Here is a 23163-nt window from a genome sequence, read left to right on the forward strand (position 1 = left end):
CTCGGTGGGCACAAGAACAATAAAGTCCCCACCTGGTTACAGAGCCTAGCCGTGGTGTCTCCACTCCACTCTGCGCTCCGTACTGTTCCTTAGGGCTAGCACACCAAGTTTTCCCAGCGCAATAGCATCTAAGGTTGGAAGTCCAGGGAACGCTCAGGTAATGCTATGCCCTACCCTGAAAGCCTCTTCAATGCTGTACATTTTCTTTAAAATGTGAATGTTAGTTTTATTTCCCTAGTTACCTCGGGCAATTACACTGCAGGAGTGCAGCTGCCCAGCAAAGTAAAACCCCCATATCTGCACACCAGGGGCACAGTGTGAACCTGGGGATGCGGATGCCCCAGCAGCCTGGCTCAGCCCCAGCACAGCCAGCAGTTGCCAAGTTTCACTTTCAGGTGCTGTATCGTCTAATGGCCTGACTTACAAGAAAGAAGCAAGCCTCTTCCTGCTGTGTAAACAGGAAACCGCAACCTGTGAAGAGGCTTGGGCCTTTGTAAAAGTGGGGTCAGAGCTGGGCTTAGGCAGTGCAGGAGCTGGGCTGAGAGGCTGCTGGAGCTGCGCTGAGGCAGTGCAGAAGCTGCAGAGCACCAGGGAGGGCAGGTAGGTCCCCGCTGACTTGTGCTGGGCAGGGCAGGGGTCACAGCGGAGGCCCCTGGACCTCCTTGGCCTCCAGTGCCTGCAACACCTTCTCATTAAATACCTTTTCCTGATATCCAGCCTGAACTTGCCCTGGCACATCTCCATGCCGTTCCCTCGGGTCCTATCACTGGTCACCAGAGAGCAGAGCTCAGTGCCTGCCCCTCCGCTCCCCTCGTGAGGAAGTTGGAGGCCACCACGAGGTCTCCCCTCAGTCTCCTCTTCTCCAGGCTGAACAATCCAAGTGACTTCAGCCACTCCTCATACGTCTTCCTCTTTAGTTGATTTACCATCTTTGTTCCATTACTTAGTAGTTTTAGTTGTGTACCTTTATTTAGTAGCTTTGTTTAGTGCATGAAAAACTATAAGGGTATGTGGATGGTGAGAGTATTGGCTTCATTAAGGTTATCCAGTCTCCAGTTCCTACTGATGTGAGGAAAAGACTCTACAACCATAGGGTTGTAAAGTAGGTACACTTTATTGCGGTGCACCGGGCGCACTGGGAATAGCTTCCCTCAAAAAGGTGCGCGCCTGCCTGGTCGTCTCTCACAATTATATACACAAATACTGTTACATATTACATGAGCTCTAATACATATTCATTATTTTCCCCAAAAAGGTGGACCTCTTCCAAGTACTCATTTCTGTGCTCCCTGACCTTAGCTTCTTCTGGTTGTGCCTGCGCAGTGTAGCCTAGTAGTCGTGGGCAGGGGTCTTTCAGGATGAAGGCGATGAGTAAGAGGAGGTTAAACTTTTTACCTTTCTGGTCTTTGACCTGCTGTTGGACAGTATTTAGAAGTTTTTTGTTTATCTTTGCCTTGTTTCCTGCTGTCACGTTAAGGGGTATAGCTGATGAACCGTTATGGGCCCGGTTGGATTCAGGGTACTGAACCAGTCGGACATTCACCAATAATGCGATAACTGTCTGGGGCTCCAGTCAGACATTCACCAATAACACGTTAACCGTCTGGGGGTCCGGTTGGATTCAGAATACTGAACTATCACAGTCACGGATAACCACCCTTACCCTAGTTGCACTTAATGAGAGCTATCACAATGCAATCAAGTATGGTTTATTACAGCAACAGATAACCAGGTTCTTTCAGATTGCTGGCGATAGTGACTGTCTGCAAAAGCAAGCTAGCATGCATGAAATACACAGGTGTTACAGGGGTTACAGGTGCGCAGCCTAGAAATAAATGCGTTAAAAGGATCAAAGACTCTAGAGAGATTTATAAGCAAGTATTCAGATCTCACCCGAAGGCGTCCCAATGGGGAGGAAGAGAGGCTCAGCCCGTCAACTGATCCCAGGAGTCAGGAGGTCCTAAGGATGTTGTATGTCCTCAGGATGGTATCTCCCCTGATGGTGGTATCTTCCCTAACATCCCCTCTCTCTTAGGCCAATTCATATTATTTTCTGTCTTTTAGGTGGAGCTTGAGTGACTCTAGGCAAGCATATCTTAGTTATGATTGGTGAAAAGTTCTCCTGTCTCCGTTTAAAGTAATAGGCTCCGAGAAATTCAGGGCGCATGCTCAGTGAGGGGTGGTTGCACCTTGGAGGTGGGTAGCTTTTGGGATGGAAGAGTGTTTTGGTATTATAATGATATTATAATGAGCAAAAAGTACAGTAGGGTACAGCATTTGTCAAAGCATGACAGGTCCTTGGCTCAGGGTGGCAAAAGTGCAGCTTATTGGTCTCGGTGGGCACAAGAACAATAAAGTCCCCACCTGGTTACAGAGCCTAGCCGTGGTGTCTCCACTCCACTCTACGCTCCGTACTGCTCCTTAGGGCTAGCACACCAAGTTTTCCCAGTGTCGTGGTTTAACCCGGCCGGCAGCTAAACACCACACAGCCGTTCGCTCACCCTCCTCCCTCCCTCTCTGGGACGGGGGAGAGAAATGGAAAGTGAAGCCCGTGAGTTGAGATAAAGACAGTTTAATAAGACAGGAAAATAATAATAACAAAAATAATAATAACAATAATAATAATAATGATACAATAATGATAATACGAAAGTAATAATAGTATGTACAAACAAGTGATGCACAATGCAATTGCTCACCACTCGCTGACCGATGCCCAGCCTAACCCCGAGCAGTCCGGCCCCCTCCCCCCGGCTAGCCACCCCTATATATTGTTTAGCATGACGTCAGATGGGATGGAATACCCCTTTGGCTAGTTTGGGTCACCTGTCCTGGGTCTGTCCCCTCCCAGCTCTTACTGCACCCCCAGCCTGCCCGTTGGCAGGACAGAGCAAAAGGCTGAGATGTCCTTGGCTTAGTATAAGCACTGCTCTGCAACAATTAAAGCATCGGGGTGTTATCAGCACTCTTCTCATCCTAAGCCAAAACACAGCATTCCACCAGCTACTAGGAAGAAAATTAATTCTAACTGAAACCAGGACACCCAGCGCGATAGCATCTAAGGTTGGAAGTCCAGGGAACGCTCAGGTAATGCAGCTATGCCCTACCCTGAAAGCCTCTTCAATGCTGTACATTTTCTTTAAAATGTGAGTGTTAGTTTTATTTCCCTAGTTACCTCAGGCAATTACACTGCAGGAGTGCAGCTGCCCAGCAAAGTAAAACCACCATACCTGCACGGAAGGTGGGCCTCTTCCAAGTACTCATTTCTGTGCTCCCTGACCTTAGCTCCTTCTGGTTGCGCCTGCGCAGTGTAGCCTGGTGGTCATGGGCCTTCCAGGATGAGGTCTTTCAGGATGAAGGAGATGAGTAAGAGGAGGTTAAACTTTTTACCTTTCTGGACTTTGACCTGCTGTTGGACAGTATTTAGTAGTTTTTTGTTTATCTTTGCCTTGTTTCCTGCCAACAAGTTGTTCATCTTTCCCTCGTCTGTTGGCCTTGAGCGATATCTTCTTTTTTACATCTGCTTCTCATAAGGTTCTCATCTATTCTCATCTATGGTAAAATTAGGATATTTTACCATATATGTAACTAACTATTAATTCGGATAAGTTTTAGCATCTTCCCCATATCAATTCCTCCCTTTTCTTCTGAATTAAGTAAATTCTTTTACTTAGTACTTATTCTCAGCCTCTCCTCTATACCTCTTTTTAAGCACATATACCTCTGAAACATTGTATTGTTAGGCAACAAATATTCCAAAAAATAACAGTACCACACACACATAGTAAACAATTGCTTTAACCAAGTCCAATTCAGTAACCAGCTGGTTAGTTTTTCCCATAATTCAGTAAACCCAAGCAAGGTGTCATCCCATGACACCTCATGCAATAAGTATGACAGCAACTCTGATTTATCGCAGTGCACACTCCCCCTTCCTTCGCCATTAACAAATCTAATGCCATTCAGTTTTGTAAAACCACCTTATGGACAGATAAGACTTCTACCTGTAATGTTTTTATCACTTGAATGGTGGAATTCTCTATCTGTTCTAATTCAGCTAAAATATTTGCTATTGCCTTTTCCAATTTGCTTGCTTCTAAGCTAGGAATTAACCATCTAACAAAACTATGGTATCCTGTAAGTCTTTTTACCAAAGGATTTAGTTGGACTGCTCAAGTTACGGGTTTCCATGAGGACCTTAAGATTCCCATAGGTACTTCAGGCCCATTATAAAAAGAACTGGGAGGTGCCAAATATCCCCCTATACAACGACCCTTCCAATTAGGTGGTAAAGTTTTCCTTGCCCTCCCATCACCACATAGCCACCAATACCCTATTCCTAATTTGCACCCACTTTCTGAAGATCTGTCCACTCCAGACTCCTTATCATGGTCGTATGCTACTTGCATAGTAATATTACAAAATGACCTTCAATTGGCTAGGTTATGTCCCCCTACATTTACCATTTTGAACAATCAGGTTCCTGACCAAAACTAAGCCCCAAATCACACAAGATCTTTTGTTCGCTGCTATTGTTGTCCCCCATACATCGACTTTTAACAGTAACATTTCCCCATGCCTGTAAAGCAAATTTTGGTCCCTCAGGGAGGGTGTAATTTACCCTTTCCATTCCCCAACATTTCGCAGACCACGTCTGATTATTATATAATGTTTTAGTCCACTTTCTGGGGGATATCCCATATAGTGGGATTTCCATATTGCCCCTCGGAAGTGCAGTACATATTCAACAGTCAGATAAATTTAAGGATCAGGCCACTCTTTTGGTTATGTTTACATACGAGTGTTCCTTCCATGCTTGAGCCGATAAAATAATGACAAGCAATGTCCAAAGTCTATACATGTTGCCTTTTCAATTTCAACTTATTTGGTCCCGTCGTTTCAAGTGTCCATGGACCTTGCATTGACTTCTTGATTCTCGTGGGGTGAATCCAAGCAGGTTGTTCTTTAATTTTTACTGTGATGTATGACGTAAGCAGCACCTGAAAGGGTCCTTCCCATTGGGGTTCCAGAGTTTTTTCTGCAAGAGACTTTACATATATATAATCTCCAGGTTGTACATTGTGTATAGGTCTATCCAAACCCCTACTCTGGGTTCCAGCTACTTATTTTCCAATTTTGTCTAATTGTTTCCCTAATGCCACCATATAGGATGTCATAATTTCGTCTCCTGCTTGTGCGGACGTCCCCTTCTGTATTCCATAGGGTTGTCCATACAGGATTTCAAAAGGGCTCAGTCCCTCCTTTGCTCTTGGCCTTGTTAAGAGAGCCAAAGGAAGAGACTGAGGCCAGGCCAGATTAGCTTCCTGTCCCAATTTTACAATCTGTTGTTTGACGAAGTGGTTCATCTTTTATACCTGGCCACTCAATTGAGGGCGATATGTGGTATGAAGTTGCTGTTATATATGGAGTAGTAATTTGTGTTGAGAAAATGGTTGATATTAATAAAGAAGGGGGAAATTTGGGAATGTGGCCATGGGGGTTGGAAAGCCCCGTGATTGAGATAACAATAGACTCTTAACAACAAGGCCATCAGGAATATAAAAGAGTTTAGAGGAAACAAAGAAGGGTGATTCAGGAGACTCCATGCAGTCTCCGGTTTCTTGTTCCCCAGCTGGTTCTCTTGTTCTCCAGCCATTAAGGCATGGATGTTTCTGGGTGTTTGCTGTTGTTGTTACATTCAAAGTTGTTTGACCAATGAAAAGTTGTTTTGAAAAGAACTGCTGTGGAGAGAAGGGTGTAAGAGGGGAGCCTGCCCTCAAGATAAAAAAAAAAGGCAACACGAAGAAGTTACATCAATAAAGAAGCAGGAAAAAGAAGTGAAGAGGAACACGCTGGGAGAATGGAGACCAGGACGGGAACAGGCACATTGATTGCCTCATGAAGATAGGTTCGGCCAGACTCAGCAAACCACTCAGAGAAGCTCGTACAGAAAGTCGCTGGAAATAGGCAACACTGCAGCTGGAGAGAAGCTTGAGCTGAGAGAAGCAGACCTGTGCACACAACTGGCTCTCGCTGGTAAGCAGCTGCGCATTATGGGGAATCATACGTCCTTAGGAACAAAGACTGTTCTGGTAACCTTACAGCTCATTCTCCTTCTTAACAATCGGACAGTTTATGAGCCTGAAATACGGGACCAGACTGAGGATAAGGTGTGGGACTCTGCAACTAAAAATGACAAGGTTGCAGTGGGATTGCTCGGCACCTGGCGAGCAATCTCTGAGGCCTTAAAGAGCCGTGTGGGACCACGGTCAGAAACGTGTGGTTTGCCAGATAGTGAGGGAGCTGCGGGCTCCTTTACTGGTCCGACTGCTACGCCATGGGCCCCTCTGCTGCTACAGCCATCGAAGGCTTTTGCTGTTATGCCCCCTGTTGACCTGGACGTGCCTTTTGACCCAGGCCTATTGGCCTTGAAAAGGAGATGGATGTGCTTTTCTTCAATCAGGGAAGAATGGGATACATGAGGCCTGAAGACCGAGTTGCTTGACAACTTAAAGCGAGACATATTGTTCAAAAGGAATGGAAAATGGAGACTGTTAAGTCATGGAACTTAAAGGATTGTTTGTTACCTTTTCTGATTGTGAATATGTATAGGCGTACTCAATTTTAGTAAGTTATGGAACTTAAAGGATTGTTTGTTACCTTTCCTGATTGTACGTATGTATAGGCATACTTGGGTTTAGTATGTAAAGCAATGTTCTGTATATTTAGAATGTTTGATGTTCGTGTGTGCGTGTTGGTGGAGCGTGGACTCCCCGCACACCCTGCACTGTTCACTTGCCTTTTATATCTTTTAGAAATATTTGTTTTATAAATATTACAAAATTCAGATTGAGTTGAGACCTAATTTATAACATTGCCAATCTATACCTAGATGGCAGATGATTTGTTGTGCACTTCTTGAAATAAAATGCGGTCCCCGTTGGAGGATATAGTAGCTGGTACCCCAAAACGTGCTATTATTTCCTGTATTAATATTCTTACCACCTCCCTAGCCTTGGCTGTTCTGGTAGGAAACGCCTCTGGCCAACCTGAAAAGGTGTCAGTTAATACCAACATGTACTTCAAAGGTAAGCCTTTTCAGGTTGACCCGCTGCACCTTTTACCCTAACATAATCATTCCCTAAAGGCATTAATGCTTGATTTAGAACTGAATATGTTGCTCCCGTGTCAACAAGAAATTTCACTTCTGTTCCTCCCTTAGCTTCATTATAACCAGTGGAGGATCTGCTAGGGTAGGTTCCCCAGATCCCTCTTATTCCTGCTGAAATCAGGGGCTGATTACCCTAGGAAAAGGCTAGTCAATTTGTCCTCCGAAGCTGGGTCCAAATCATTTTGTTTTGTTTGTTGTTGTTGTTTTTTTTTCTTTTTCCATTACATTTCAAAGTTGGACCAAATATTCCATAGGGGTTTCTTTTGGACGTTGTTGGAAGCATATTCTCAATTCCCAATTCAACCAGATTTTAGTATTCACTTAATCGTTCATAATTTTTGGGATGATTAGGGTCTCAGTGGGGGTCAGTCAGGGGAATGCAATTGTCAACAGTTCCCTGAGCGGTCCCATTGGCAATCTGAGTTCACACACGAATTCAGGTTGTTTTAAGAGTTAACTGCTTTTCTGTTTCCATGACAACTCTCTCTGGGACCCATCATGATCCCTTTGCCCCAAAGGGCTAACACCCTGGTTTTGAGATCTCAGCCTTGGACTGAGGCAGAACTATTAACATTCCTTCATCCTCTTTCCCTGCTCATTCAACTTCAAACACCTTTAACACTTTCAACAACCCTTTTAACACTTTCTTTATCTTTCTCCAGCCTGTACTTTTCTAATGCCAACATCGAAGGCTCAGTCAGGGGGCAACTAAATTCCGTACCTTTTCCCTTCAAGATGCTGAAACATCAGTATACAACATTTCATCCTGTTTTCCTTCTCTCCTCAAAAACAACATTGACCGAAGTATGGTGTTATAATTAACAGTTCCATTTAGGGGCCACTCCTTTCCATCCTCTAGTTTATAAAGTGGCCACCACTGATTACAATATTTGATAAGAGTTCTTTTACTCTCTGTACCCCCTCACCCCACTATATCCCTCCAATGCGTTAGTATACATCCTAGGGGGCTTTTCCTCGGGATTTCTTTGCTTTGACCTTTTCCCATTGTAATCTACAGCGGTTCATGTTCTACCGTTTTCCTACAAGCTCTTTACTAGTCAATCTCAATCCCTCCAAAATCCACAATATATATATATATATATATATACACAAGTAAAATCAGACCACTGTAAATTAACTGCCTGTAGACAATTACACTGAGGACATTTAAACCTGACGAGCCGATAATATGCCTGGGCAAATTTTGTTCCGTTAGGCATACACCTCAATGGCAGTTATTATATTATATTTACCTATTTACATATGTTTACATATGTTTAAAAGAACACTTTAACAAAAATGCCCGGGCTTTTACATATACAACACACAATTATTATTCCAGTTAGAATTATTCCCCAGCAGCTGCAAACATTATGCCAGTTACCATTAAAGCTCGCTTACCCTCCTCCCGTCTCGTCCATGATCTTTAGGAGGTTCCTTGTGGTTCCTAGAACCAGGATATGGCAGCTTCTACTCAAAACCCCTTTTGGCTGCTCTATCGGCCCCCAAAACCCCTTTTGGCTGCTCTACTGGCCACCTCCCAGGATGCCCTTGGGGTTCCTGTCGCACGCTAGACGTCTCTATGCAGCTTATCGACCTCCCCGGCCAATTGGCTTACCTTTATTAAGGTATACAATTTGCCAGAAACCATAGGATCTTTTTCTATCCCTGCAGTGAGCGGCTGGGAGAGGAGCTCCTCCGAGAGAAAAAAAGGATCGGGGCACACCTAGGAGGTTCGCTCCACAGTCAATCCTGCAGCCGAACAGACTCCTCGTGGCTGGCTTGCCAAACTGATGCAAGGAAAAGACTCCACAACCATAGGGTTGTAAAGTAGGTACACTTTATTGCGGTTTACCGGGCACACTGGGAATAGCATCCCTCAAAAAGATGCACGCCTGCCTGGTCGTCTCTCACAACTTTATACAGGAATACCGTTACATATTACATGAGCTCTAATACATATTCATTATTTCCCCCAAAAAGGCGGACCTCTTCCAAGTACTCATTTCCATACAACCTGCCCTTAGCTTCTTCTGGTTGTGCATGCGCATGTAGCCTAGTAGTCGTGGGTCTTTCAGGATGAAGGCGATGAGTAAGAGGAGGTTAAACTTTTTACCTTTCTGGTCTTTGACCTGCTGTTGGACAGTATTTAGAAGTTTTTTGTTTATCTTTGCCTTGTTTCCTGCTGTCACGTTAAGGGGTATAGCTGATGAACCGTTATGGGCCCGGTTGGATTCAGGGTACTGAACCAGTCGGACATTCACCAATAATGCGATAACTGTCTGGGGCTCCAGTCAGACATTCACCAATAACACGTTAACCGTCTGGGGGTCCGGTTGGATTCAGAATACTGAACTATCACAGTCACGGATAACCACCCTTACCCTAGTTGCACTTAATGAGAGCTATCACAATGCAATCAAGTATGGTTTATTACAGCAACAGATAACCAGGTTCTTTCAGATTGCTGGCGATAGTGACTGTCTGCAAAAGCAAGCTAGCATGCATGAAATACACAGGTGTTACAGGGGTTACAGGTGCGCAGCCTAGAAATAAATGCGTTAAAAGGATCAAAGACTCTAGAGAGATTTATAAGCAAGTATTCAGATCTCACCCGAAGGTGTCCCAATGGTGGGGGGAAGAGGGGCTCAGCCCGTCAACTGATCCCAGGAGTCAGGAGGTCCTAAGGATGTTGTATGTCCTCGGGATGGTATCTCCCCTGATGGTGGTATCTTCCCTAACATCCCCTCTCTCTTAGGCAAGTTCATATTATTTTCTGTCTTGACATAGCTCGAGACGTGAAGGATAAAATTCCAGATTTCAGAGGCAATAGATCCACTCTGGAAGCTTGCATGCTGAAATACCTAGCAGAAGAAGAAAAATTTGAAAATTTCAAGCATTACCTTAAAGCCCCAGGAGACTTTTTAAATAATTACATTAAGACAAAAGTTGAGACGTACTGTTTAGATAAGAACAGAAGGCTAGAGATGTTTTTAAGAGAATCCCTCTCTCGTTACTATGAAAACATTCAGTCAGCTGTTATTGCATCAACCACGGTTGTCAAAGACAGAAAAGACAGAAAGGATCAAATCTCTCTTTGGCTGGATGAATTCTGCAGAGCACTTGGAGACATGATAAGCTTGCCCAGGAGCGACCTGAAGGGCATTGAACATCAGGAGATAACAGACATAGAGTTCCTGAATAATGCCATGACAGAAGCACTGTCTCCCGTTATTGATGATCTCAGGAAAGATTTTGAAGACGCTCGTATGAGCTCGTATGAGCTCAAAGGAGCTTTGAAAGGCGGCCTCACACAATAGTGGCTGAGCAGTTTGCAGGGTGCCAGGAGCAGTGTCCATTTTGTGAGGCTGTTTGCACTAACACTATGCCAAACCATGACGGAGACCACCGGGTTGTCTTCCATCGTCCACAAGTTTTAAGAGGATACAGATGGCATAAAACAGACAACCTAGTCATTGATATTTGTTCTAGCAAAGTTTCAAGTGGCTGCTTATTCAGGATTGGTGAAGACACATGGATCCCCTTCAAGAAATACCGGGATGCAGGACCTCCATATTCCACTTGGAGCATTCCTCCTGATCCATCCATGCAAGCATACTGGAAATAGTTTGTGTCTTCTTTCAGGACACAGCTAGAACATCGCTACAATGGGAAATTTCATGGCAGAGGAGAAATCCCTGCTTCCTGGAAGACAGTTACAAAGCAGAATGCACTCGCTGAACTGGAGAAATGTTAGGCTAAGTTGGTATGAAGGAAAAACTGCAAGTGCTTTGCATTTTAAAAGAACATAATACGGGGATAACCACAAAATCTTCTTGTAAGGATTATGACTTAAACCATGCCAAGAAAACTAACTGTAACTGCTAAAACTTTGGGTGAACTAAGGAGTGTTTCTCGTGCCATTGCTCAGCGACTCCCTTGCTGTGTGATAAAGTCAAAGTCCTCATCCTTTCTTGCCATAAATATTTACATCAGCTTTGTCTTAAAGGAAACTAGAAAAACATTCCAGTAGCAAGCAGTCATACCGCCAAGATCAAGACCAAGTGCCAGATGAAGAGCAAAGGCAGCATTAGAAAGGACCAGTTTTATCAGCTGCTATGGGAAAAGAAATGACACTGGCAAAAGAACAGTTTCCCTGCAGCAATACTTGTCACACTTGCAGAAAGGACAGCGGGGTCTGCGAGCAGGTGAACATTTGTGGGGAACTCAGCTGTTTTGGTTTTTGGGATTGTTGTTTGCATTCATAAACTCAGTACTCAGGTTCTGTTCTTTTTTGATGTCATTAAAGCAATTAACGCAGCAGCCTATGCGGATTTAGACAGTGATTCTAACTGTGTGATTATTAGGTATAAGTCCTAGGTTAAGATGTGCCCCCATTTCCATGAGCCATTCCCATTCATGAGCCTGGGCCTGGAAAAGGTCCCTCCAGCACCTAGCCACCCCAACTGCTTTTGCCAAACACTTCTGTGTTGAGTAAAAGCCCTTTATAACCAATGTGGAGAATTAGACAGCTTTGCAGCTTCCTCAGCAGCTGTCAGCAGTGCGTGAGCTTAGCGTTTGTGCTGTCAAGACAGGCAGGTGGCAACTGAACAAAAAGGGTCTGGAGAACATGGAAGTGGCTCTGCCTGTACCAGTGCAGTGGCAGGGGGTGTTTACTGTGCACTTTTCCTGCAATCCTGCTGCAAACCCAATGACCAGAGTCTCCTGAAGAGCTGTCAAGAGTGGTGATTCATTATAATGCTTTGTAGTCTTTGCTAAGAAACTGAGTTGGACTGGACTGGTCTCTGCGTGCTTCATTTCAAGGTGAGCCACAATTCTCCTAGAATCATAAAATCAGAATGGTTTGGGTTGGAAAGGACTTTGAAGATCATCTAGTTCCAACCCCCCTGCTATGGGCAGGCCCACCTCCCACTAGATCAAGGTTGCTCAAAGCCCCATCCAGCCTGGCCTTGAACACCTCCAGGGATGGGGCATCCACAGCATCTCTAGGAAACCTGTGCCAGTGCCTCATTGCTGTCATATTAAAGATTTTCTTTAAGAGCAGCTAGGTGAGAATGTGCTCACGTAGGTGACAGCCAAAATTCTTTTGCTACCTTGCACCTCTCTCAGGGATAGGGTTCAGGTGGATTCAGACTCTGCTATGATTTCTGTCTCTTCTCCCTCCCATTTCTGTGATGGCTCTGCTTTAGAGCTGCCTGCTTCTTCCACTTCCCCTTGCCTTCCTTGGAGGAGTGCTTGGGAATGTGGCTGCTCCAGCGCAGCCAGCAACTGCCAAGTTTCACTTTCAGGCACTGAAAGATAATAGCCTGACTTCCAGGAAAGCAAAAAATATCTCCCTGCCATGCAACCTATAAACTGAGGCCAGCGCAGAGGCTTGAGGCTCTATAAAGAGTGGGGTCACGGGTGGGCTGAGGCTGTGCAGGGGCTGCGCTGAGATGGTGCGGGAGCTGGGCTGAGACGCTACTGGAGCTGCAGAGCACCAGGGAGGGCAGGTAGGTCAAAGCTGACATGCACTGGGCACGGCAGGGGCCACATGTGGAGACCCCTTGGCCTCCTGCTTGCTGTTTCACCCATCTCCTGCTGGGCTGCGAGATGCCAGGAGGGCAGCAGGGCTTTTCGCTCAGGGGAAATGGGCTCTGCTCAGGTGTAGGGGACAGAGAAACAGGACAGCTGACCCCAAGGAACCAAAGGATGTCCCATCCCAGAGGGCGTACTGCTCAGCAATAAAATCTAGGGGAGTTGGCTGGGGTAGGGGGCAGCCACTGCTAAAGCAAGGGTTAGGCTTCAGTCAGTGGTTGGTAACCAATTGCACTGTGTATCAGTTGCTTTGGATATTTGTTGGTATATTAGTATCACCATCATCATCATTACCCCTTCCTTTTCTGTCCTATTAAACTGTCTTCTTCTCAACACGCATGCTTTTAGCACTTCATAGTATCCTAAAATGGTTTGGATTGGAAGGGACTGTGGTGGTATTGTTCTGCTGGGCAGCTGAGCTCCACCACAACTGCTCTCTCTCTCCCCGTCCTCATAGGAAAAGTGGAAGAAAATGCAATGAAAAGGGCTCATGGGTTGAGATAAGGACAGGGAGATCACTCAACAAGTGCGCTCTGATGAGCTTCTAAGAGGATCTGGATATTTTTTTTCCCTTTAACTTTTTTTTCTTCAGTTCCCTCCCCCATCCTGCTGTGGGGGTGGGGGGAGCCAGCGAACGGCTGTGTGGTGCTTTGCTGCCTGCCTGGTTAAACCACAACATCCTCCAACACCACCCCAGTGGGCTTCATGCTCCTCTGGCAGCTCCCCCAGGGCCCTTCCACCATGGCCCTGGGCAGGCATTGGCTGCTCCCTGCATCATGCTCTGAAAACAGCCCCAGAGGCATAGTCTGTGCATTGCCAGGTCATCTACCCGACCATGAGAAACCAAGGCTCCAAATCCTAAAGAATCCTAGAATGGTTTGAGATGGAAGACATATTATAGATCATTGTGGTGGTTCTGCTCGAGTGGGCAGCCGAGCTCCACCACAGACGCTCTCTCACTCCCCCTCCTCAAAGAGGAATGGGGAGAAAATACGATGAAAAAGGCTCAAAGGTTGACATAAGGACAAGAAGACCACAAAGTAATTATTTGTGAGGGGAAAGCAGACTCGGCATAGGGAGGCAGTAAGGTTTATTGCTTATTACTAACAAGCTAGAGAAGTGAGAAACAAAGGAAAGAAACCAAAAGCACCTTCCCCCCCCCATCCACCCTCTTCCACCTCCTCCCCCCGAGCAGCGCAGGGGAACGGGGGAATGGGGGTTATGGTCAGTCTACAGCACTTCTTCTCTGCCGCTCCTTCTCGGTCACTCTCATCCCCTGTGCTGTGGGATCCCTCCAACAGGACACAGTCCTTGATGAACTGATCCGGCGTGGGCTTCCCACAGGCAGCAGCTCTTCCAGAACTGCTCCAGATATGGGTCCGTACCACGGGGTCCATCCCTCAGGAGCAAAACTGCTCCAACCTGGCTCCCCCACGGGCAGCAGCTCCTGCCAGGTCACCTGCTCCTGCGTGGGCTCCTCTCCACAGGCTACAGGTCCTATGCTGAGTCTGTTTTGCTCATAACAAAAATTTCTGCGTGATCTTCGTGTCCTTCTCTCAAACTTTGAGCCATTTTCATCGTATTTTCTCCCCACTCCTCTTGGAGGAGGGGGAGTGAGAAAGCGTCTGTGGTGGAGCTTGGCTGCCCACTCGAGCGGAACCACCACAGCAGCTTATACATGGGTGCTGTTGAAGGCAGTGCCTTGTCCATGGCTGTTTGTGCAGCCGTGCCAGTGGTTGCGTGTGTCTGTCTGTCTGTGTCTGCATATTTCAGGGGTGCCCGAGGCTGGGTTCCAGCAGCAGGGCAGAAGAAATCCCTGAGCCAGAAACTATGGAGAGGCCTCTTCTAAGGGATGGTGGCCTCCTCTAACCTGATGTAACAAAAGTCTCTTTTCCCCTTCCACAGCCATGGAGTCACAGGAGGAGAGAGCAGATGCTGGGGAAAAGACACGAATTGCTACGCAATTGCTGGCAGAAGCATTTGAGAAGGAAGGACTTGATGAAGAATACTGGCTCCCCAAACTGTCAGAGATATTGGGTGTTAAGTCAATAAATGCTTTGAAACATCTGCAATATGAAGACTACCTTAAACTGGAGTGCGAAGTACGGTACCCCTGGGAGACCAAGGCACTCCAAAAGCTCCTGGGAATCACAGACAACGAAACAGGTGTTGATGAACTGCAGAAACAGCACTTGGAGAGGATGAAGCAGAGGCAAGAAGAAGCCAAGTCAATCCTACAGGAGCTGGAAGAAATGCAGAAGAGCCGTAACCACAGCAAGGAAATGATAAGTAAGAAAGTGGAGGCCCTACAGCAAGCCATGGACATTCCCAAGGAGTACTGGGCACCTCCAGAGAAGGCATTGCTGGATGAGCTGGTGAGCATCCGGAAGCAACTGGAGCAGCAGGAGAAGTTCATGGGGAAGACGGAGAACGTCTCTGACGAGGAGGTCCTGAGGCGGGCATCGGGAGGCCTGGCTCTGCAGGGGATTTACCAAACCAACAGCCTGGAGGATGTGCTGGCAAAGCAAGAGCAACTCATCAGGGTCCCTGATGGCTTCATGCTCACTGGTCCAGTGCAAGGGTCGCTGCTTGACAGGAAGGAGTTCTCCTCCTCTGCAGCAGAAGCCACTTTCACCAAGTCCATGGAGCAGCTGGGGTTCAGCATCAATGCTTCTGTCAAAGGTGGGTTCTGGAGGTTCAGTGTTGAAACAGGTGTAGATTACGGCAAGTCCTCACAGTCAGAGGATTCCCGTCGGTCACGCTCGGAGCAGGCGTACATTTGCACCACCATGTACCAGTACATGCCTCTGGCCTCCTACTACTTCCAAAAGGACCAGCTTCGCCTCTCAGACGCAGCCCTGCGAGAGCTGCAAGACATCGAACAGCTTCTGAGCATCACCCAGGAGGCAGACAGGTTCCACCTACTGAAGAGCAGGTGCGCCAGCTTCTTCCGCAGGTTTGGGTCCCACGTGATCCAGGGACCCCTCCACTTTGGGGGAATATTCTGGTGGAAAGCATCTGCCGAAGGTTTCAGGGCAGAGCAATGGGATGAGATGAAGCAACAAACATCTGAAGCACTGAACAGCTACGTCGGAGCTAGCTTCAGCGGCTTCGGTACCAAGTGGGGAGTGAAGGGGGATGCTTCAAAGTCCAGCTCACAGGCATCATTTCAGGGAAGAGACGGAAGCAGCACCCACACAGCAGTTCAGCTCTATGTGACCAAAACAGGGGGCCCAGCAGAGACGGATTCCCTTCCCGAGTGGAAATGCGGGCTTGTGGCCAATAACACAACCTGGTGTGTGATCGACCGGGGCTTTCAGCTGATCCCAGTGTGGGACATAATCCTGTCCAACCACAGCAGCGATTTTAAAGCCTCCCATCAAATGAGCAGCAGCCTCAGGACTGTCTACGAAGCGCTAACGAATCGCAGCACTGGTGTGATCTTTGGAGAAGAACTGGCCAGTGCCGTAGAAGACGCCAGAGCTTTCCTAGAGCAAGTGAAGACCTGGGAGGGGACAGTGGATGAAAAGAAACTGCTCATGTTGCTAGATTTTAAACAGGGTCTGAATAAGAGAACAAAGAATCACAGTGTCTGGATCAACATATGTCTGTCAGACAAAGCATTGCAGGAGTTCCTGGTGAACACTGTTTCTTTTTGCCAGAAGTCTTCTCCGGAAAACACCACCTACATCAAATCTCTGCTGCAGTGCCTGCTTGATCCTCACATCTATTCTGTCAAGGACTTCCCCAGGACTTCCTTTATTATGCAGTGGGTCTTCCAGACGGAGCACACGCTTCCCAAAACTCCCAATATTTCCAGTCTTGAAGATCTCAATACGACACTGCTGCAAATGAAGGAGGACATCATGGAAGTCACCTACGCACCGGCAACTTCTGCATCTGCCATTCATGAGGCAAAGATCAAAGCCACCTTCACTGTAAGCCAGTCTATTTCTTCCTTGCTCCAGTCTCTGCAGCAAAGGGCACAGGAAGACATAGAACTCTTCGTGCTCTTAGTTACAACCAGCACGGGATACCAAGTAGAAAGCAGCACTTTTCAGTACCTCCTTGGGTGTCCAGAAATTAATTTCATGATAAAGGAAATGCACATGGCACATAACGAGTATCAGAGCCTGAAGGAGCAGGATGTTTACAGAGCTCAGGCCTTCCTGCTGCTGAGGGGGCTCACCATAACATCCAAAAACAAGAAGGTCACCCATGAGCAGAAGAATGACCGCCTAGTTTTCATGAAAAAAAAGACGAAAAACACATGGTCCACAGAGATGAAAGCTCTCCTCGAAAAGCACAATGCATTCAAAGACTGGGAGATGCTGGAAAGAGATTTGCAATCCTTCATCGATGGGCAACTGGAGGACACATCTGGCAACCTGAACAAAGATGATATAATGAAAGACCTGGAAGATGCTTTTCAAGGCATGCAGCCTCCCAGTCAGTGCAAACCCAAATCAGACAGCAGCAATTCCAAAGCAAGTCAAGCCACTGCAAGCCCAGAGTTCCTCAACTTACTTAAGCGCCTTGGGCTGGAAAGGTACTATCCAAGAAAAATGGGCACAGAAGATTTCCACATAATACACCAGACATCTGTACACAACAGCCAGCCGAGCAAGGACAGCGAGCTACCATTTTACTTCCTGCAAAAGCTCCTGACCATGGATTATCAGGTGAGGTACCTGACTTGCAAGGAGGCCAGTAAGCCAGGAGTCGCACCCACACCAAACACCTCAGGGGAGGAGCACGAGCCCTCTGATTCCTTTGATGACTTTCTCAGTGACTTGGACAAAGGAGCCCCTGAATCTGCAAGCAGGGAGAGTCATGTGCACCCCATGGACCTCCAGATGGCAATTTTTCATTGTGCTGATGATTTCATGAGACAGTACCTTTCATCCAAGCTCGCTTTCTGCCAGTTTGCACTACCCCTCCTGGTACCAAACCCGGGCACTTCACAGATAGAGTTCCCTCTCTGGTCCCTCAGCCAAATCAAGAAGAGCTGGAAAGGGACGGTGAGATCGGGAGAGCAGACGAGGATTAGCAGTCACAACAACAAACTCATTTATCAGGCAGAGATGCCCATCGTGTCCTTCCTCCGCATCGGCAGCTCTCCTTCCTCTTCCAAGTCTCAGCTCCTGAATGCCCTGCTGAGCAGGAAGAAACACGACACTTTTTTCCACCACCATTGCGAAGGCAGCACCAAAGACTGCTTCCTGATGAAAGGTGTTGTGGAGATCTCCTGGTACCTTCCCCGTGGTAGTGACAACGACAGCTTTAACGGCCCTGTTGCTTTCTGTAACCTGCATGGAGATGCGAGGGATCACGAACCCCAGCTGCAGTTTTTACAGGAGATCTCTACCGTGAACGTGGTTCTTGTTTCTGAGTTGGATCAGAGCAACGAGAAGAAAGGCAGGAGAATTTTACATGATCTGTGGCAGTCTCAGAGGCCTTTGGTTTGCCTTTTCACTGAGAAAGAGAGCGTTGCAGCTGGCCGATCTGGCCAAAACGTAAGAATAGGGATCAAGAACAGAAATGAAGCAGAATTAGTGGCTGAGCTGACAAAAACCATCCGAGACCTAGTGGAAGGGTCGAGCACGCTTGTTAGCCTCAATGCATGCCTGAGCACAGCTCGCCAGCACGGCTTCTTAGTCGATGAAGATGCAGAAGCGTGCGTGACAGCCAAAGAAACAGCAATCAAACTGGTGAATCTGTTGAAGAAGGAGAAGTTGTCTGAGATCAAATCACAGCTACTGCCTCTTCAGGGAAAACTGTGGTACATGTGGTGTGAAAAGGACAAAGAACTCACTCGCTTGCAGGAAAAGGGGAGCAAGAGCATAGAGCATCATCGGAGCCAAATTGAATTGGAGAAGTCTGCAATACGAAGAAAGCAACTAGGCAAAGCGTTTCCCCTCAATCAGCTGATGAAAACAGTCCTTGGCTTTCTCCATTCACAGCCAGACAATACCAAGAAATTCTTTCTGCAGTGGATGAAGATCTTCATGGACGACATCTCCTCTGATCGCCTTGATGAGCTGAAGAGAGAGTACCATCAGTTATGGTCTCAAATCCTGGCATTAAAGAAAAGCAATGAAAACAACAACCTGAAAACTCTATTGGTTAAGAAATTAGATGCCCTTTCTGATGAAATCAATGATTCGTCCATTGGCCTTGAGCATATTTTGAGAGAGGTGGGGCAGATTTATGAGGCACTGGAATCAACATACTCCAAAGAAAATTGGTATGTCAAACTATCTGAAATTGCTGCCAATCTGATGGTTTTAGGGTATCCCATTGAGCTGATGGATGGCGATGCTTCTTATGTACCACTGCAATGGATTGGAGCCGTCTTTGACAGATTAATTGAGAAGCTAGGGGACAAGCGAGTATTTGTGCTTTCCGTGCTTGGCATCCAGAGCACAGGGAAGTCAACCCTGCTGAATGCCATGTTTGGTCTCCAGTTTAAGGTCAGCTCAGGGAGGTGCACCCAGGGAGCGTTTATGCAGCTCATTAAAGTGGACGAGAAGCTCCAACAGGATTTGAACTTTGATTACCTGCTTGTTGTTGACACAGAAGGACTTCGTGCCATAGAGATGGCCAATAAGCAGTCACTTAACCACGACAATGAGCTGGCCACCTTTGTCATTGGCATTGGAAACATGACTCTGATCAACATCTTTGGAGAAAATCCTTCGGAAATGCAAGACGTCCTTCAGATTGCTGTGCAGGCTTTCCTGAGGATGAAGCAAGTTAATATTTCCCCAGGCTGCCTCTTTGTGCACCAAAACGTGGGCGAAATAACCGCAAAGGAAAAGAACATGGAGGGACAAAGACGTCTGCAGGAAAAGCTGGATGAAATGACCGTGATTGCGGCCCAGCAGGAATTCTGTGACATCACCTGCTTCAGCGACGTCATCCGCTTTGACGTGAACACCCACATTCATTACTTTGCTCACCTGTGGGAAGGAAACCCACCGATGGCACCGCCCAACCCCACCTACAGCCAGAACGTCCAGGAATTAAAGAGCAAAATTCTTCAAGCTGCCAAGAAGGAATCGCACAGCAGCGTTTTGAGGCTCTCCAGCTTTAAAGTTCGTATTAGTGACCTGTGGAATGCCCTGCTGAATGAAAACTTTGTTTTCAGCTTCAAGAATTCAGTGGAGATTGCTGCCTACAAGAAACTGGAAACTGCATTTAGTCAGTGGACCTGGCAGCTGAGAAGTCACATCTTAGACTTGCAAATGAAACTGGAAAACAAGGTGCGGAACGGGGAGTTGGACAAGGTCACCACAGAACACCTTGAAAAACTGGTGCAAGAGAGAAGTGATGCCATCACCAAGAACATGGAAACATTCTTCAGTGAAGACAAAGACCGTGAAATACTGATCCAGTGGAAAAGCAGCACGGAACTGAAGCTGAAAGAACTGAGAGAGTCCCTTCTTGTTGAAACACGAAGGAAGTGTGAGAAACTTCTAGAAGTAAAGAAGAGCCAGAGTAAACTGGACGAGAGGAAGTCTGAATATGAAAATGAGCTCCTGAGAAAGAGCAGAGAGTTGGCCCTGTCTCTAAAAGGCCAGAAATTAGGTGAAAGTGAACTGAGAAACCGCTTCAATTCTATCTGGATGGAGTGGCTTTATGAAGTCTCTTCTGCTGCTCCCCCTCAGGAAGAGGTGGACATTGATGTGGACATAGAAAATATCCTTCTAGATCACTTTAAGGAGCCTAATGTAGATAAACACATATTGAATTTATACCAAAATAATACATTTTCTCTTGACATAGAGAAACATGTGTCTAAGAAAAAAGGCTTCCGCATGTTTTATAAGGGTTTCAACGATGCCGATGTGAACAACATGCACCACATTACAGATAGCATCATAAAGCGTGTGAAGGAAAGCATTGAGAAGAAGGAAAAAGATAAAATGGATTACAGTCGAACTTTTATTCATGAAATACTAAATGAAGTGGAGGGAGGTATGAACTCTGTCCCTACCACTGCAAATTACAGTTTTAATAAAGAATACAAAATAGATTTATCACTGCACCTGTGCAGAATGGCAGCAGAAAGGTTTAAAGACATGCACACAGCATTCAGGAAAGCAAATGATCCAGTCGTCTACCTGGAGAGCAAGAGAGAAGACTTCTTTAAATGTTTCCAGATTTCCTGCCAAGGAGCCTCTTGTATCACAACATTTGCTGATTTCCTGTGCAGCAAGATTGCCCCAGCTCTTCGACACGCCATCTACGAGAAGACAGCTCTTGACATAGCTCAAGACGTGAAGGATAAAATTCCAGATTTCGGAGGCAATAGATCCACTCTGGAAGCTTGCATGCTGAAATACCTAGCAGAAAATGAACATTTTCAAAAATTCATGTATTATCTTAATGCCCCAGGAGAATTTTTAAATAATTACATTAAGACAAAAGTTGAGACGTACTGTTTAGATAAGAACAGAAGGCTAGAGATGTTTTTAAGAGAATCCCTCTCTCGTTACTATGAAAACATTCAGTCAGCTGTTTTTGCATCAACCACTGTTGTCAAAGACAGAAAAGACAGAAAGGATCAAATCTCTCTTTGGCTGGATGAATTCTGCAGAGCACTTGGAGACATGATAAGCTTGCCCAGGAGCGACCTGAAGGGCATTGAACATCAGGAGATAACAGACATAGAGTTCCTGAATAATGCCATGACAGAAGCACTGTCTCCCGTTATTGATGATCTCAGGAAGGAGTTTAAAGAAGCTCGTATGAGCTCCTTTGAAAGGCAGCCTCACACAATAGTGGCTGAGCAGTTTGCAGGGTGCCAGGAGCAGTGTCCATTTTGTGAGGCTGTTTGCACTAACACTATGCCAAACCATGACGGAGACCACCGGGTTGTCTTCCATCGTCCACAAGCTTTCACAGGACTCAAATGGCATGAAAAAAGAGGATCTAAATGGCATGAAACAGACAACCTAGTCATTGATATTTGTTCTAGCAGCGTTTCAAGTGACTGCTCATTCAGGATTGGTGAAGACACATGGATCCCCTACAAGAAATACCGGGATGCAGGACCTCCATATTCCACTTGGAGCATTCCTCCTGATCCATCCATGCAAGCATACTGGAAATGGTTTGTGTCTTCTTTCAGGACACAGCTAGAACAATGCTACAATGGGAAATTTCATGGCAAAGGAGAAATTCCTGCTTCATGGCAAAGAGTTACAAAGCAGAATGCACTCGCTCAACTGGAGAAATGTTAGGCTAAGTTGGTACGAAGGAAAAACTGCAAGTGCTTTGCATTTTAGAAGAACATAATACGGGGATAACCACAAAAACTTCTTGTAATGATTATGACTTAAACCTTGTCAATAAAACTAAATGTAATTGCTACAATATTGGGTGAACTGAGGAGTGCTTCTCATGCTGCTGCTCAGCGATTCCCTTGCTGTGTGATAAAGTCCAAGTCCTCTTCCTTTCTTGCCATAAATATTTACATCAGCTTTGTCTTAAAGCAAACTAGAAAAATATTCCGGTAGCAAGCAGTCATACCGCCAAGATCAAGACCAAGTGCCAGATGAAGAGCAAAGGCAGCATTAGCAAGTACCAGTTTTATCAACTGCTATGGGAAAAGAAATGACACTGGCAAAAGAACAGTTTCCCTGCAGCAATACTTGTCACACTTGCAGAAAGGACAGCGGGGTCTGCGAGCAGGTGAACATTTGTGGGGAACTTGGCTATTTTGTTTTTTGGGATTCTTATTTGCATTCATAAACTCAGTACTCGGGTGCCGTTTTCTTTCTGATGTCATTAAAGCAATTAACGCAGCAGCCTATGCGGATTTAGACAGTGATTTTTAACTGTGTGGTTATTAGGTATATGTCCTAGGTTAAGATGTGCCCCCACTTCCATGAGCCATTCCTACTCATGAGCCTGACAAAGTTCCCTCCAGCACCTAGCCACCCCAACTGCTTTTGCCAAGCACTTCTGTGTTGGGTAAAAGCCCTTTATAACCAACGTAGAGAATTAGACAGCTTTGCAGCTTCCTCAGCAGCTGTCAGCAGTGCGTGAGCTTAGCATTTGTGCTGTCAAGACGGGCAGGTGACAACTGAAGAAAAAGGGTCTGGAGAACATGGAAGTGGCTCTGCCTGTACCAGCGCAGAGGGAGGGGGTGTTTACTGTGCACTTTTCCTGCAATCCTGCTGCAAACCCAATGACCAGAATCTCCTGAAGAACTGTCAAGAGTGGTGATTCATTATAATGCTTTGTAGTCTTTGCTAAGAAACTGTTTGAGTTGGACTGGACTAGTCTCTGTGTGCTTCATTTCAAGGTGAGTCACAATTCTCCTAGAATCATAAAATCAGAATGGTTTGGGTTGGAAAGGACTTTGAAGATCATCTAGTTCCAAT

General features: G+C 46.2%; 2 protein-coding genes across 3 annotated transcripts; one reads left to right on the forward strand and one right to left on the reverse strand.

Annotated features, from left to right (window-relative positions):
- The first annotated feature begins 337 nt into the window (after window positions 1-337).
- LOC140002293 (interferon-induced very large GTPase 1-like) lies at window positions 338-23047 on the forward strand. 2 transcript variants are annotated; one of them, XM_072036655.1, is made up of 2 exons: window positions 338-600; window positions 14675-23047. In XM_072036655.1, the coding sequence occupies exon 2, from the start codon at window positions 14677-14679 to the stop codon at window positions 22015-22017; it is 7341 nt and encodes a 2446-aa protein (XP_071892756.1). In that variant the 5' UTR covers window positions 338-600; window positions 14675-14676; the 3' UTR covers window positions 22018-23047. The 2 variants fall into 2 exon arrangements, with proteins under 2 accessions (XP_071892756.1, XP_071892755.1); XM_072036654.1 differs by lacking the exon at window positions 338-600 and adding an exon at window positions 12571-12684.
- On the reverse strand, window positions 3667-4409 carry LOC140002052 (syncytin-2-like). Its single transcript, XM_072035144.1, is given in 2 exon segments — window positions 3667-3896; window positions 3899-4409. Coding segments are annotated over 2 exon segments (741 nt in total).
- Window positions 23048-23163: the final 116 nt, after the last annotated feature.

This window comes from Anas platyrhynchos, chromosome 3 (genome assembly GCF_047663525.1).
Source record: "Anas platyrhynchos isolate ZD024472 breed Pekin duck chromosome 3, IASCAAS_PekinDuck_T2T, whole genome shotgun sequence".
Taxonomy (NCBI): domain Eukaryota; kingdom Metazoa; phylum Chordata; class Aves; order Anseriformes; family Anatidae; genus Anas; species Anas platyrhynchos.

What these genes read in the sequence shown, in the direction of transcription:
- LOC140002293 (XM_072036655.1), top strand. Translation starts at nt 14,677, where the DNA reads ATGGAGTCACAGGAGGAGAGAGCAGATGCTGGGGAAAAGACACGAATT.